The sequence below is a fragment of the Magnolia sinica genome, chromosome 7, assembly GCF_029962835.1.
Source record: "Magnolia sinica isolate HGM2019 chromosome 7, MsV1, whole genome shotgun sequence".
Classification (NCBI taxonomy): Eukaryota; Viridiplantae; Streptophyta; class Magnoliopsida; order Magnoliales; family Magnoliaceae; genus Magnolia; species Magnolia sinica.
Window position 1 is genome coordinate 18,575,319 of NC_080579.1, and position 16,498 is coordinate 18,591,816.

General features: G+C 40.1%; 1 protein-coding gene across 1 annotated transcript in view; it reads left to right on the forward strand.

The window, feature by feature from the left end:
• LOC131251162 (uncharacterized) overlaps window positions 1–16,093 on the forward strand; it is a 29,001-nt gene extending 12,908 nt beyond the window's left edge. Inside the window, exons 3-6 of the mRNA XM_058251700.1 lie at window positions 523–574; window positions 707–765; window positions 13,272–13,317; window positions 15,708–16,093. Of these exons, the coding sequence (XP_058107683.1) occupies window positions 523–574; window positions 707–765; window positions 13,272–13,317; window positions 15,708–15,832 (282 nt within the window). The 3' untranslated portion in view covers window positions 15,833–16,093. The remainder of the gene's footprint in view (window positions 1–522; window positions 575–706; window positions 766–13,271; window positions 13,318–15,707) is intronic.
• Window positions 16,094–16,498: the final 405 nt, after the last annotated feature.

Here is a 16,498-nt window from a genome sequence, read left to right on the forward strand (position 1 = left end):
TTACTATTCTTACTCCCTTACATTTTTTCTTTTTCTTTTTTGAGTTGGTCTTTTGTTTTTAGACTAAATTTATATTTTTCTTGCTTTTTTCTTTTCTTTTCTTTTTTAGATATGTAAGGTGGGGTTGAACCTGAGATCTCAATGTTGAAACAAACCCTAGTCTTCCATTGAGTTATGGGCTCAAACCCACAGATAGTCTTGTTGTATAGACGGCTCCACCGTGGAGTGGCCTATATATAGCTTGATTTTGAACTAGCATCTTGCTATCAAAAAAGAAATAAACTCTAAGTTGCTCCTTTATTTCCTTTGGTTAATTTTGAGTTGGGAGAAAAATCTAAGTTGCTCCTTTCTTTCCTTCAGTTAACTTTGAGTTGGGTTTTCATTGAACTTTTTTTCTTCTGTCACAGCAACCAAATCTAGTTGTTTTTGCTTGATATGACTTGGGATTTTGAGATCTTTTTCTTAGTCTAAAATATTTGTTTTGCTTTTATTTTTCTTCTTTCTCTCTTTGCTGTCAATTAGATTGGTTCTGCTGTTGGTGGGACGGCGAGTGCATTCTATGGATTTAACCTTGGTATGTTAATGGTTATTTAAATTCAGTTCATATTTTCCTTATGAAGATTGTAGAACTGAAGATTCATGCAGTTTTTAATTTGCTATGCTGTGTATGTATGTTTTGTTTTTTTGTTTTTTTTGTTTTTTGCAGCAATGCCTATTGTGCAAGGCCGGATAAAGGGGCCCATGTGGTTGCACTTCCTCATTGGTGTGAGTGTTTTAATTCTTTTTTATTTTGCCATGCTCGATTATTCTAATAGACATAAAATAATTCTTGTGTGTAAATTACTGGTTCTTAATAAAACATGAAGCTCTTTTGAACTTCGAAAGTTCTTTTGCATCTAATACATTTCTGACAAACTCTATTGCATGTGATTTGATCCCACGACACACAAAATGCATGTGTATCCATGTCTTGCACTCCATATCCATGAAAAAAGAAGAAGCATGATTTAGAAAATCATTCGATACTGAGTCAATTCATCTGAGTTTGCACAGTTTGCAGAAAATCATCTGATTAGTCGGAACAAGTCATACTGGTTTCAGTCACTAGGTGAGCCGCCTTCTGAAACTGAGTTTTGATTCCTTATGCCGAGCACATGCTCCACCCAGGTTACATTGTTCATATTCAAATTAGTTGCAGCTTACAGGCAATGTTTTAAATAGCTTTCACTACATAGCATGTAGCTTACGATACATAGCATAGCTTAGCCTTCATGCTAAGTAGTGATGCAGGACATGAAAATTAACTATGATATGCAAGATCTCAGGCTTTAGATCAAACTAATTCAGAACACATTCACATAAATTTTCCACATCCCACACAAAAGTTCAAACATTCAAGCAAGGAGAATCTGTGCGGATCTAGGCATACACATGTTAAGGCTGGATCAATAAAAATTATGAGTCAAACGATACTCAAAGGAAAGTAAAACTCATCCACACATGTACAACAATCAGTCCCTAATCCAAGGGATTCACCAATTCCAATTCAGAGAACCCTAGGGTAAGAAAGGGGGGCAAATAAACTGAAAGTAATGCAATCTAGGGTTAAGGTTAGGGAAAATATGTATGAAAGGAGTAAAATAGGCAGAAATCTGAACCTGGAGATAGTTCCCGCACGCAGACAGTGGGCTTGGCCGTTCACACGTGCGCAGGAATCTGGACGCACGTGCGAGGGGGCGTCGAACGCGGAAAGCGACTCCTTGGCTTTGGTCAACCAGGGGAGGGCTTCAAAACCCCCAAATTTTGGGTCGATCGGACGCGCGGTCTGTGCGTGGAAGTTTCAGCCCTCCTGTAGGGCCAGAATCTGAAATTCTGCTGTAAATAGGAAAACTGTTGCAATAAAGGACAGATTTGAGGTGTGGAGGGTGGTAGGAAATGAGAAATAGAGATGGTAGAGGATGGGGGCGAATCGAGATAGACGTGGTTTCGCACCACGGTAGTTAGCCCTTGGATAAAGGGAGGGCTTTACACCCAATTGGATTTCCACAACTAGAGAACTCAGAGGAGTAGAAAAATGCAAAATTTTTATTAATCTTCCATCAGAAAAAAAAACCTACAAGGGGTGCCTATTTATAGGAAAACCCTATACCCCAAAACTCGCGCCATATGCGCAACCTATTACTTGGCGATGAAGTAAACAAAAATAAAAACTAATCAAAGAAATCTAAACCGTCCATGATACTCTAAATAACATTAATAAGCAAAACCTAAAATATGAGATTAATCAGACTGGTGGGTCACGATCATGAGATCTCATGATGGGCTTTACTTGACTCTCAGGCCCAATCCAACGAACCAAAACTCCGTCTTCTAACTAGGAGGCCCTCCTTGGACGTCGTCATCGATCTAAATCGACGATGGGGCTCTCCTTCTCCTGACGTACGTGCGAAGAGGAGGGGTGGCGTGCGTGTGCGCGTGCACGTGATGTCCCCATCAACTAGCCCAAATCGCATAGGTCACCCACCCCGAGTGTGCCCATGCATCCCATAGGCGATCCCACTTGAGCCTAGTGTGAAAATGCCCCTGCATTAATCACCCCCGGTGAGGAGTCTTGAACACGAGACCTCCCGCTCTGATACCAATTTGATGCAAAACAATTAACCACTTGCTCTAAAAGCTCGAACTATTAGAACATGGCAAATTAATCCCTTTATCTCATAGCCCAGGCCCCACATCTCATGGGTTATGACCTCGGCCGAACCCCCCTCGTGGGCCCCAAATCACATGGGTACCGCCTCACACGAGCTACCCGCCCTGAGTGTGTCCCCGCATCCCACGGGCTACCCCACTCGAGCCCGGTGTGAAATGCGCATTAATCACCCCTGGTAAGGAGTCTCGAACACGAGACCTCCCTGTGGGCCCCAAATCGCATGGGTCACCCACCCCGAGTGTACCCCTGCATCCCACAGGCGACCTCACTCGAGCCCAGTGTGAAAATGCCCCTGCATTAAGTAGTTTATGAAAATAGCTTCAGTCACGTGTAACCTCTGCTACAAGCTAATTTGCATATGCTACTTGTTAAGTCACCTACGTTACATGCTACTAGGGCTATGGCATGTGTGTTGCACATGGAGAGAGAAAGTAGGTGGCTAGGGAATAATGCAAGAAGAAAGTAGGTGTTGGAGACCTTTTTGCAATGACGAAAATAACCTCGATTGATGACACACATTTTTTATGCCCACATACGCTGACCTATATTGGAAATCCCTCCTACGTCTTAAGTCAAGGACTCCTAAAAAAACTAATTGCAGGGGCAAAATCATCCAAAACTGTTGCTGTTATATATAGACATGTAACTTACACAACAAGTTATTTTTCACCAAACATTAAAATTAGTTTATGTTTTCAATGATTTGTTACATTGGTTTTATTTTCAATAAGAACTAGTTAATGTTTTCAATGATTTTAGTAAAGTAATATGTGTAATAATATTAGATCTTGCTAAGTTTTCCCTGCTATTATAGGATGTGTTTGGTTGATATTTGGTGCAACCAAGTGCAAATCCTAATTAAAAATCTTCATGCTACATGCTATGTAGTATGCTTCACGCTTCAAAGGGGTGAATGTTACGCACACTAGATTCTGTTTGCTATTAAAAACATCGGTTGCAGGATTCTTCTAACTAGGTGTTGCTCCCGCTTTGAATTGTGCTTCGGACTCTCGCTCCCACTCCTGCTTCCTACCCATTTATACTTGTTTACATTTTCAAACAAATGCTTCCCAACTCCTGCACCTAAATCTGTTGCCGCTTCCCTTCCTGCTTCGTGCAACTATATATCAAATTAATGTGATATAGCATGAATTGTTACTAGTTAGACGCCTTTGCTGGCCTTTGCTGGTTGGGATTTTTTTTTTTTTTTTCTAGAAACGAAATTCTCGTTATAAAAGTGGATGGTGGTAACATTTGAAATTTTGTACATGAAAACAAGTAGAAGTAAAAGGAGCCATCTTCATGTTTCAAAACCAGTAATATGTATCACTGTTTACAAAGGAATATAGTTTTCTCTAATAAACTTGTGTTTCATTAATTTGAAAGAGTTGGATATTGAGAAAGCCTATGATCATGTTAACTGGGATTTTCTAAATTATATGCTTCACAAGATGGGATGTGGACATAGTTGGAGGAAGTGGATCGCAGCTTGCGTGCAATCTGCGTCTTTTCTCTATCTTGGTGAACGGGTCGCCTAAAGGTTTCTTTAAAGCTTCCAGAGGCTTGAGGCAAGGGGATCCTATTTCCCCTTGTTTGTGGTTATTGTTGAGGCTTTTAGCATATGATGCTCCGAAGGGGTGAGAAGAATGGGCTTTTCAGTGGATTTTAGGCTACACATTGAGCGAGGCTAGTATTAGTCACTTACAATTAGCGGATGATTCGCTGCTTTTTAGTGATTTGAAGGCGGAATCAATGGATAATCTTTGGAAGATTATAGTTTGTTCCGAAGCAGCATCGGAATTGATTCGCCGGGAGTGCACGTTGGGGATGAAGACCTTACCCGATTTGCTAACATTTTCAGATGTAAGGCTAGTTCCTTTCCATTGACATATCTTGGGTTGCCTCTTTGCATTGGGAAGTCCATGAAGTACATTTGGGATAGGGTTATTGAAAGGATCGAGAGGAAATTAGCATCTTGGAAGTGTCGGAATCTCTTGTTGGGAGGGCGTCTCACAAGTATGGCGCTCAGGATAGTGGTTGGTTTGTGAGGAGCTCTTCTTTGTACAGAACTTCTAATGCTTGGAAAGCTATTACAACCAGTCATAATTTGTTAAACAGGGGCATTTCATTTCAGCTTGGCAATGGGACCCGGATACACTTTTGGATACATGTTTGGTTTGGCAATACTGTGCTTCAAGAGTTGTTTCTGAGGATTGCTTGTCTAGCTTTTGATCGTTTTGTCCATCTTGCGAATTGTTTCTCTATTTGCTCTACTCTTATCATTTCCGAGAAGCCTTATCATTTGGGCTCATGCCCTCCTTTCCATCATTGGTTTTACGGAGCCCCTATTTGTGTGGTGGCCGTTGGTTGGTTGGTGGGGTAGAAGAGAATTTTCATGACTGACAATTTACAGAGGAGATCGCTTATTCTTCCCAATATCTGTCTCATGTGCGTAGCTAATGAGGAGTCGATTGATCATCTTTTCATTCATTACCCGTTTGCTAGTAGAGTGTGAACACATTTCCCTTGTTTCACACCGATTTGGACTTAAATAGCCTGATTTGCGCAACTCTGCGAAATAGATCCAGTCAGACCGAACATAACCTTTGATTAGACCGAATCGAACTGACTGGATTTTCAATTGAACCGAGAAACGACCAAAACATTATAGTGAGCAACCTAAGAATTCTCCATTTTTCGATCGAACCTAAAATGGCTTTGGTGGAACCGAACCTGAACTTCTCTGTACAGCAGATTTGCAAAATCCAAGGCATCCTGCATAACAAATCCCCATTGTGTGGTCCACCTGAAATTTGGATTTTCATTTGAACCATGCCCTAAAATGAGTTGGCAAAAAGGATGGACAACATGGATACAACAAATGTGTCAAGGTGGGCCTCACATTCAAGGCATCACTTATTATGGTCCATGAGATTTAGGTTGGCTCGATTTTTGGGACCATGCCTTAATTGAGTTGGCAAAACAGATTAATGGCATGGATATAAAAATACATTGAGGTGGGCCCCACATTTAGGGCCTCATCCACTAGTGGTCCACCTAATATCTAGATTTGCCTCATTTTTGGACCATGCCATAAAATGAGTAGGTAAAATGGATGGACAACATGGATAATACAATACATACATCGAGGTGGGCCCCATGTACATGGCCTTAAAATATTGTGCATGAGGTGTATATTAACTCGAAATTAATTAATTACATTATGGGACCGTTGTTACTATATTAACTCAAAATTAATTAATTACATTATGAGACCATTGTTACCAAGTCACAGTCTAAAAATTAAATTGTTTGAACGATTTTCACCTTTAATTTGCAGACACTTGTTTTTTGAAATATGACCATTTGATATTTTTTCATTCACAGTCCAGTAAATGTCCACCAATTCATTTGTGAGATAAGTGGCAATAGATTGCATGAATTTAAGGCTAATTTGGGACATCGAATGGTTTGCTAAATCAGCCCTAAATCGACTATTCACCTGAATCTATTTCCATTTTTTTCCTTAAGATCCATTGGGAGAAATGATATCAAATTGTTAGGTATGTGAATTACATAATAGGACACAAAAGTCCATAGTCTCTGTATGTTGAAATAAAATGTGCACGAATATTTAGACTTGCAAATATGAGATGTTTTGGTATTACATTCATTCAAATAAATTCATATCGATATTATATAGTTAAATAATTAAATATAAAAGATTTTGCAATTAATTCCAAGTTGTCAGGTTCATAAATTCATCAGACAGCGTGATAAAACATTCTCACCAAAGACTGGACCGTTACAATACCATAAACATGTTCAAAATTATTAATGAATGCATATTTTGAATATTCACAGTTTTTTTTTTAAAAAAATAGATTTTTCTGAATTTATTTAGCAATTTTTTTTATGTCTAATACAGTGTGTATCAGTCATTACACCCCTTGTATCAGCTGTCACACCAATTCAGTGTATCCGTAACGGTGGGCACCGTTATAGCTACGGGACACCTTGGTCATGCTGAAGACAGTGGAGAAGTTGCTTTAAAAATAAAAAATAAAAATTAACACACGTACACACACCCCACACACTCACGCTAGTGGAATTTCACCACCTATGGGTACTCGAACCCTTGACTGGGAGTTGAAACTCCTGAGAGTCTACCACCTGAGCAAGAGTAAGGACCCAGAAGAGACAGTGGAGAAGTTGCTTTGGGCTTGGCATGGAGGCAAAGTGGGCAAATACGGTAGAGTTACATGGAGATTGTTAATCATGGCAGTGTTTTGGGTCATTTGGGGGGCCAAGAATGGTTGTCACTTTAGAAATGAGCAGGCGGGTGAGACAGAGGCCATATATAGAGTCAGGGTCTTGTCTCAAGATGGGCAGTGTATGAAAACTGAAAAGGTAGCTTCGGCTGGCCAGAGCTTTGGGCCTTGTTAACTTCCTGTTTTGGGTTGTATTCTTTTCTAGCATTTTTGGGAGTTTGTTAATAAAACTTTTGTTACCTCTCAAAAGAAAAACGTAAAAAAGAAAAGAAAAAAGAAAGCGCATAACCAACATTGTTGTTAAGCGTGATCACATATGCGCATATGTGATCACACTTAACACCGTGGATTAAATCACATATGCCATCATATGTGATCACACTTAACACTGTGGATTAAATTGCATATGCCATCATGGCATATGCGATCCTGACAAGTATGCCATGGCATACTGTGGATTAAATCACATATGCCATCATGGCATATGCGATACTGACAGGTAAGCCATGTCATACTTTTATATGCGACCAATATGCAATTGCATACTACATATGCAATCACATATTTCCCAATGGTCAGAAATATGACTATTAGGAGCAATTTATTTTTTATTTTTTCAATTCGGGGCACTTTCACTTGTAAATAGGGCACTCATACCCTCTCCATTTTCACTATTCTTTACTCCAAAGCTCTAAATCTCTCATTCTCTCTCTTACACCTCTTTCTGTCTTACTTTAATCTCTCTACAGCTATTTCAAGTATGTTTATATATATATATATATATATATATATATATTGCAAGTTGTGCTTTTTTTTTTTTTGTCAATTTTATTTATAAATTAAGTTGTAACTTGTTTCTAGTTATACATTTATCAATAAATTTCTATGTTCGATGTTTTTAATAATTAACTCTCAATTAATGTATAGCTCGTTGATTGTTTTGTTAAAATTTATGTAAATATAATATAAGTTATTAAATATATAACTTAATGATACATTCAAACTACAATGAAACAAGTAAAATAACCCAATCCAATCATGTGTATTAATTAGGCAAGTTTTTCCATTCTTTTTTTTCAATTTTTTCCCCTTTTTCAATTTTTTTTTTCTAAGAAATATGCAAACAGCTTATGCTGATTGCATGCGATCGCATATGCAATTTGACAACATTGATACCCAGCAATGTAACCGGAAAAGATGTCCAATGTTAGAAGAAATCGGATCCAGCAATTTCACATAGTAGCCGGTTCCAATGGGTGATAAATTCCATTTAGTAAATGGCATCACCCCTGATACTGGCAAGATTGAGGATGTCATGATCAATCCAGACTGAGCAACTGGATAATTGATGATCCGCCTCACGGATTGGCCAGTGGTAGAGAGAATTTGGCAGCGAACAGATTGTAACCATTCAACTTTAGACTCTTTTTCTGGATCATTTCTTCCTACTTTTCTTGGCTGTACACAAAAGGGTGATGGATCAAATAGTTATGAACCTCCAACTAGTGGGATTTTTGGGTCATGGCTCATCGCATAGATGGTCCACTGATGGGTGGTCATGGTCCATCATCAAATTGCACCAATCAATGGTTTGTGGGGTTGATACCATTTACTAAATGGTGTTAGACACTATTTGGATCCTAAATATTCCCCACAATATACCACCCGAGCTCTTAAGACTGTCTTATAGAGGTGAACCTCAACAAGCTACAGAATGCCTTCCCCCCCAGCAACCCAAAATAAACAAAGAAACGAAAAAAAAAACTAGCACGATCCTTTTTTTTTTTTTTGGAAAGATATGTCATAATTGAATTTGCAAGTTGCAACCTTTCTAATGTACACACTTTCTACCTTCTTCTTCAAGAATATTGAAGAGGATTTAGAGTGCATTTCCTCTCTCATGCAAATATTTTTCACTACAGATTTCCCGTCTCCCCTTCAACATCAATTCCAACATAGCTAGAAGTCACAATTAAGCTTTTTCAAATCACCTAAAAGCCTTCATGAAAGCTGGCTCCAACAATAAAACTGATATTTTGTGTTATTTTAGAATGTGTCGGATGCATCCGGCATCCCGGATCAAAAGCAGAGTGGATGTTTTGGTGGGACATACATTTATTACTCTTTGCATTTGTGGTTGAGTGTATATTGGGAGCTGCAGCGAATGGGATGCACTTTTTTTTTTCTGCTTTTCCCACCTCAGGTCAATGCCTAAAATATTCAGGATATGGATTAGGGGCAGAAAAGCAAGAAAAACCTGATCCCTTGTGATGTGGCTCACGAAATCTGCACCACCCACATCACAAAGCAGAATGGATAACCATACATTCTACAGAAATGTCCATTCTTGTGATTTGTGTTACATCCAAACATACTTGCAGGTCTTGAAAATACTTTTCTGAGTCCATAGTATTTCTAGGTAAATCAGAACTGGAAAACACCTTGGCAACAGCTATCTCATCTGCAATTCTTGGAAATCACTGATAAGAAAAGGAAATATTTCCATAAGATCTACGTTCCAGAAACAACAAAATCCTCTCTGATATAGTACAAACCAATATCTTGACAATGGTCTTGAAAATACTTTTCTGAGTCCATAGTATTTCTAGGTAAATCAGAACTGGAAAACACCTTGGCAACAGCTATCTCATCTGCAATTCTTGGAAATCACTGATAAGAAAAGGAAATATTTCCATAAGATCTATGTTCCAGAAACAACAAAATCCTCTCTGATATAGTACAAACCAATATCTTGACAATGGTTGTGCTTCAATCAGGGACCCTTATGTGAGGGTGTGAAACACGTGTTTTTGTTCCTGGCCATTCATCAGGTGGGTTACACTGTGAACATGCCATAGGCCAAAATAGTGTTGGTCCACTGATCAGGTAGGTCAAACTTGTATGCAGAAATGGCCTGCCAGAAAAAAAGTAGTCCAAGTTCAAATCCAATCTACATGTGGCTCACTTGATGAGTGTGCTCCCCAATTTTTGTTATATGCATGTTCGCTCAGTACCGGATAAATGGCCTGGATCTATGGCGTTTGTGTCCACCCAGATTTCCAGCACATGTTTCGCCCCTTCACATGAGTTGCTCATTGAATCACAATCCTCTCAACAATACTCTTTTGCAACTATGCACGAAAGATGGATTTGTAAGATACCGTAACGATCCTTTGTACTTAAATATTTGTGAGAATGTTGGTAACTCTAAATTTAGAAGTATCACTTGCACGTGTGCGCGCATGTGCTCGTGTGTGTAAATGATGTTCAGTTGGTTTTCATTTGGATAATGAATATTGATAGAGGATCTTTGGTGTTAAGTAGTTAACAAGGCATTTTCAGGAAGAGATCCCATGGTGTATGTTGTTTGCAGATGACATAGTTTTGATTGACAAGACGAGGGAGAGCGTAAACGCAAGGCTAGATTTATGGAGGGATGCTTTAGAATCCAAAAGATTATTTATTTATTTATTTTTTTTGTCTTTTTAGAATTACTGGGAAAATTCTATTGAAAAAAACAAGCAGGAAAACAGAAAGGTGCTGAGATAGCACCCCAATTCAATACCCAGAAAATAAAAAATACAATCCCTAAGCATAGAAACACAAGAGGTCCATTCAATAACAAGCAGCCTAGCACTTTGCAAAAACCCCTCTACCGCCTTGCTTTAATCCCTAAAGCATCTCGTGTTTCTTTCTTCCCAAACAGCCCTCCACACAGGTAGCAGGGCCATTCTCCTCATTGCCTTCTTATGTTTCCACCCCATGCCAAGCCAACAAAAGGTCTCCCACCGAAGCCAGGAAAGACCAAGCTACTTGAAAGCGTGAAAGGATATAAACCCAAATCCTCCCCACAAAAGGGGCAATGCACGAATAGGTTGTCAGACGTCTCCTCTTTCTCCTTGCACATGACATGATACAAATATTGAGGAGAACCGTTGCTCATTTTTGGAGATTATTAATAGTTAGAACTTCTTACCACAAACCACCAAAAGGTGGGCTATCTTCGGAGGAATGTCATAATGCCACCCAAACTTGGCTTGACCCATCCCTTGTAGGCTATGATGATCGCGAGAAAGATATAGAAGGACCGAACCAAAAAGAGCCTCAATTTATCTACCCTCCACACCATCTTATCCAGATTGGACCTAGCCGGGTGACATAGATAGATGCAGTCAAGGAGCGACACGTATTCTTCAACCTCTTTGTCACGAAGGAATCTTCTGCACAGGGGCTCTCACACCTCCTCTTCCCCATTATAGGAGAAGCAGTTGGCCACCCACATGGATGTTGTGGGGCCAATCTATATTTGTTCTTGGAAAGGCCGACTTCAAAGGAGCATCACTGACCCAAAAGTCCTCCCAAAACTGAATCTTCTCCTCATTCCCTTAAGGAGAAGCTCACTTCCTTCTCAACTATCAGTTTCGAGGTAATAACCCCCTTCCACAATGCCGATGCTTGCTAGTTTGAAGACTCCCTCGTCCACCATCCATCTGAACACCTTTACTTGTTTCTAATAACTTCCTTCCAAAGAGCACCATCCTCCTCCCCAAGTCTCCATAGCCATTTCCCAAGTAATGCAACATCCATGGACTTAAGGTCTCAATTGCCTACTCCCTCCTCATAAGACTTGCACACTTCCTTCCACCCCACCAAGTGAATGTTTTTCTTCTCCTCTGCTCCTTGTCACAAGAAATCCCTCCTGACTAAAACAAAGTATATGGAGTCACTTTTAGTAACAATAGGAATGAAAACAAGGAATTAGTAAAGATTGTTGACCAAGAAGTTTCTAGAAATGACCACTTTCAATACCTTGGGTCTATAATTCACGATAGTGGAGAGATTGAGAAGAATGTTGCCCATAGAATTCAAGTTGGGTGGAAGAAATGGAGACGTACTTCTAGAGTTAAATATGATCATCGTGTACCACTCAAATTGAAAGGGAAATTTTATGGGATCGTTGTAAGACCAGTCATCCTTTATGGGACAAAATGTTGGGCAGTTGAGGAACAACGTGTTCATAGGATGGTCTATAATTCACGATAGTGGAGAGATTGAGAAGAATGTTGCCCATAGAATTCAAGTTGGGTGGAAGAAATGGAGACGTACTTCTAGAGTTAAATATGTTCATCGTGTAACACTCAAATTGAAAGGGAAATTTTATGGGATCGTTGTAAGACCAGTCATCCTTTATGGGACAAAATGTTGGGCAGTTGAGAAACAACATGTTCATAGGATGAGTTTAGCTGAAATGAGGATGTTGAGATGGATGAGTGGCAAGGTGAGGAAGGATAGAATTAGAAATGAAACAATGGAACTTAAGCAAGATATTCAGTAATGGTAACAATGATCACAACAGCTATCATCATTACCTTTTCTGGAAAGGCCATAACAGCCAATTTAAAATAATAAAAATAATAATAATAAAATCCCTGAAACAAATAGAAAAAAGAAATTGTAACAGCCCTGTAACGGGCTGTTATGGGCTATTTTTCCTTAATGGTCATTGCGACCCAGTAACGCGTAATAGGACCCACCATTACTGTTACACAACGGCCATTACATAACTGTTTTTGGATTCCTTAAAACGTAGGTGCAGCACCAATAGGTAATGAAATGAGGGAAAGTAGACTTAGGTGGTTTGGTCATGTGCAACAGAGACAAAGAACAATGTCGGTTAGGAGTGAGTTGGTACAAGTTGAAGACTCTTAAGAGGGCAAGGGGAAGGCCCAAAGGGATGATGATGGAGGTGGTAAGAATGAACTTGATGACCTATGGTCTAACTGAAGGTTTGGCCCTTGATAGAATGGAATAACAGAAAAGGATTCATGTAGCTGACCTCAATTAATTGGGATAAGGCTTAGATGATGATGATGATGACGACGACGAAGACGCCATGACAGAAGATCCTTGTTTTTAGTCAAGTATCTGTCTTTGATCATATTGCTTTACCATCTATGACTGCTTTAGGATGTGTGGAAGTACCATCGAATTGAACTGCAAATCTTTGTTTGATAAAGTAGGAATAACCAAATTGTATTTTTCCTTGGTGTTCATATCGAGAGTGCAGGCTACAAATTGCAATTACATTTTCAAGTAGCACTTGAAAAAAAATGTAAGTGCAATTTGAGGGCCACCTCCTCATTATCAATAGTATTAAACATCATTACTTCCTCTTGAATCCTGATGAAACTGAACTTCTCACAATTCAAATCACTTGTTCATCCAAACAGGCATTACACAAACCAAAATTCCAAACTAATTCTCTGTTCTCTCTCCAATTATGGATGCAGGCTCCACCTGTTATAGTCTTCTCTTCGGCTTGTGCTGGATTGGCAGGTGAGATATTTTTCTTTCCACATGTTTCCTTGATGGTTTTCGCTAATTAGACAGCATTAGGTTCCACCTTCTGGGTTCGCGATCCCACCAAAATCCGTATTGAGCCTAAATCCTGATTTTATTTTTATTTTTTATTTTTTATTTTTTATTTTTTTGTGGCAATGAAAATTGATTAAGGGTGCATGTGGTTGCACCAATTATCATGAGATTAATCATGAAATATCATGATATTTGGTGCAACCAAACACACCCTAAAAGAGAAGGAAAACAAAAGCAAAGAAACGAACCGAACTCCACAAAGGAGGAGCCAACAGAAAAGGAATCCAGGTCCAAACAAAAACCCACAGCAACGCCCAACCCAACCCTCACCAAAGCAATTTAATGCCCATCAAAGAAATTCAAACCAATGTAAAGATCAACCTCCTTGTTTCCCACTCTGGATAAGAGCAAAGGAGATGGAGCGATGATTGCATCAGCCCCTGACCTCCTCAATAAGATCTGCAATCCTCCATGAAAATCGACTGCCCTTGGCCCCCGCAATCACAATTTTTTAATCACCTTCTTCCACAGCAGGACAAAGGTCGAATCGATGACAATCTTGATCAACAACCGTTGGAGTTCTATTTTACAACCCCTTGGGGATGAGGCAGCCATGGAGAGACTGCTTGCCAATTGTTGAAAACCCAATCCGTTGAGAATCCCCTGAATTTGGAATCTAAAAGGGCCCAGCTCCCGACCAATTTGCATATCTTCTTGGCAAAACTTCACACCAGGATGATTTTTTCCTGAAAAAAAATAAAAATTCTATCATTTCTTTCCAGCCATGTGGACCATGAGGCTGCAAAGATCACCTTCTTCCAAAGGACTGCCTAAAGAGCCCCATGCATTTGACAGCCAACGAACTCCATCACGAGAACAGATATCTAACCAATCCCAAATTTTGAAATAAGTTGAGACCGATACATCTGGAAAATGAACAATGAATCAACGGAGATGCACTCCAGTGGTACCGGTACCACCATAAGCTTATTGTGGTACCTGGCAGATTCGGGGCCCAAGTGATGTATTCAGACCATTCAACCTGTCTATCAGATACATTGTCTCAGAATAACCTCCGGGACCCAAATCTCAGACCGATCAAAAACTAAGGTGGGCTATAGCAGAGGGAATGTATTGAGAGGAAACGCCCACCGTAGATTAATATGGGGGCCCCACCATGTTGTGTGTGTGTGTGTATCATCAAAGCTGTTCAGACCCTTCATCCAGTCTAGATGAAGGTTCAGGCCAAAATTTAGGCTTTTTGCAATTCAGGTAGGCCCCTATGAAATTCAAGGTTGGGTGTTTACTACTAGCTCGTTCCTACCTTAGTTTTGGATTGGGCTAAATTTTGGGACCTAGGGGTTTTCTAAGGTGGCACACCAGATGGAATATATTACTTGGGCCCCAAATCTGCCCGGTACCACTGGAGCATGCCCGATCAACAGATGGAGGATGTTCCCCTTGTTTGCACAGGAAAGAGTGTCTGGTAGGTATTTCCCATGGTTCCAATCAACCGTCAATAACTTCTCACGGCTTGCAGACCACACGAATGCACAGATGTACATGGAGACTGGAGCAGCCCAAATCTTCTTAAAAATGGACAAGCTTCTAACATCCAGCTCCTGCACAAGAGATTTGACTGTGAAAATCTCATTAGATTTCCAGTGTCCCCACTCTCTTGTTCACCCCTACCATTGGGACATACACCTTATCCAATATCTCAAGAAGCTACACCAAGAGAGGAATCTCTACATCCTTCGGGTTTCTTCTAAACAAGGGGCACCAGATATGTGTGGTTTAATGTCTTGGATTGCCAGGGCAACAATGAATGGCCCCGTCCAATCATCGAGTTCGACATGGTTATACAAAAGAATTCGCAGTTTAAAGATACTTCTGACTGGTTCCCATTCAATGTACATGTTTAGTTTAAAGGCACTCTTGGATTCAGGGTCATGGTTCGATGATCAAAACCATTTATATGGTGGGACTTGCCATGGATGGGGGAATATCCCCATTAAAATTCTTAGATTAGACCGTTTTGAACCGTTGATCATTTCACTCTTTTCCATATTGGACCGACCCTGGCCCTAGGGCCCTTTTGGGTCAATTAGGGCCAGGGCTTAGGGAACTAGGGTGGCCCAGCCATTGCCACCCCTACGCACTAGTCCTGACTGAGCAGGGTGTGAATCAGACAATTCGGCAGTCCATGACAAGGGCCCAACAGATCAATGGAATGGATCAACGAACCATGGGTCCCACTTGAACAAACTGTGTGTCATTGCAAGGGATCATGTAATAATCTATTAAAGACTTTCCCATCTCAATTTATACAATATTCTTGGTGTCTGCAGGAGGTGCTGTACCAGCTCTAGCGCAACTGGCCTCCTCAGCATATCATGCAGCCATCTCTTCTTCATCACTGCCACCTGCTCAGGATGATAAGATGCACAAATCAAGAAGTTCTTCTCCTCTGTGATTTACCAATGGTTGGTACCGGGGCATTAGAAAATCCAACTTATATCAGGCCTTGCTATGGAGGTGGGGAGCACCATAGATGGCTTTCTATCCTGCCAAGTGCTGTTTCAGCACCGTCCTGGGCACTCTCAGGGCTTCATAAAGGCCACCACATGTTCATATTAAAATGTTGTAGTTTCTTTCTTTACTCAGTCATGCCTAGTTGTGAACAATATGATTTTATTACTTTGCCTAATAAAAATCGGTCCTAACTGTTCTTTTCTCTTACTTGGCCTAACAAAATTGTACATGCCAACCCACTTCTCAGCATGGTTTGAAAACACAGGCAAGGTTTTAAAACACATCATGGTGGGGGCCATGGAGCACTGTCCAATAGCCACCTTGCTACTAGCAAGGTTAGTAGGCAATCCACCCATCAAAGCAGCTCCTAAGGGTTTGAGTTTGGATTGTTCAACATTGGGCCTTAAGGGAATCCGATTCATTTAAGTGAGGTCTTAGTTGGGTTTGGTTTAATTTCTAGTTTTCTATTTGTTATAGACTTCCTGTTAAGTAGTTGGTAGTTGATTGCCTTAATTGTCTTTAATTAGGGCCTTAAAAGGGTCGGTTTTTAGATCAGGTATGGGATAGAATCATGTTTTGTGCCGTCCATATCTTATCTATTTAAAAG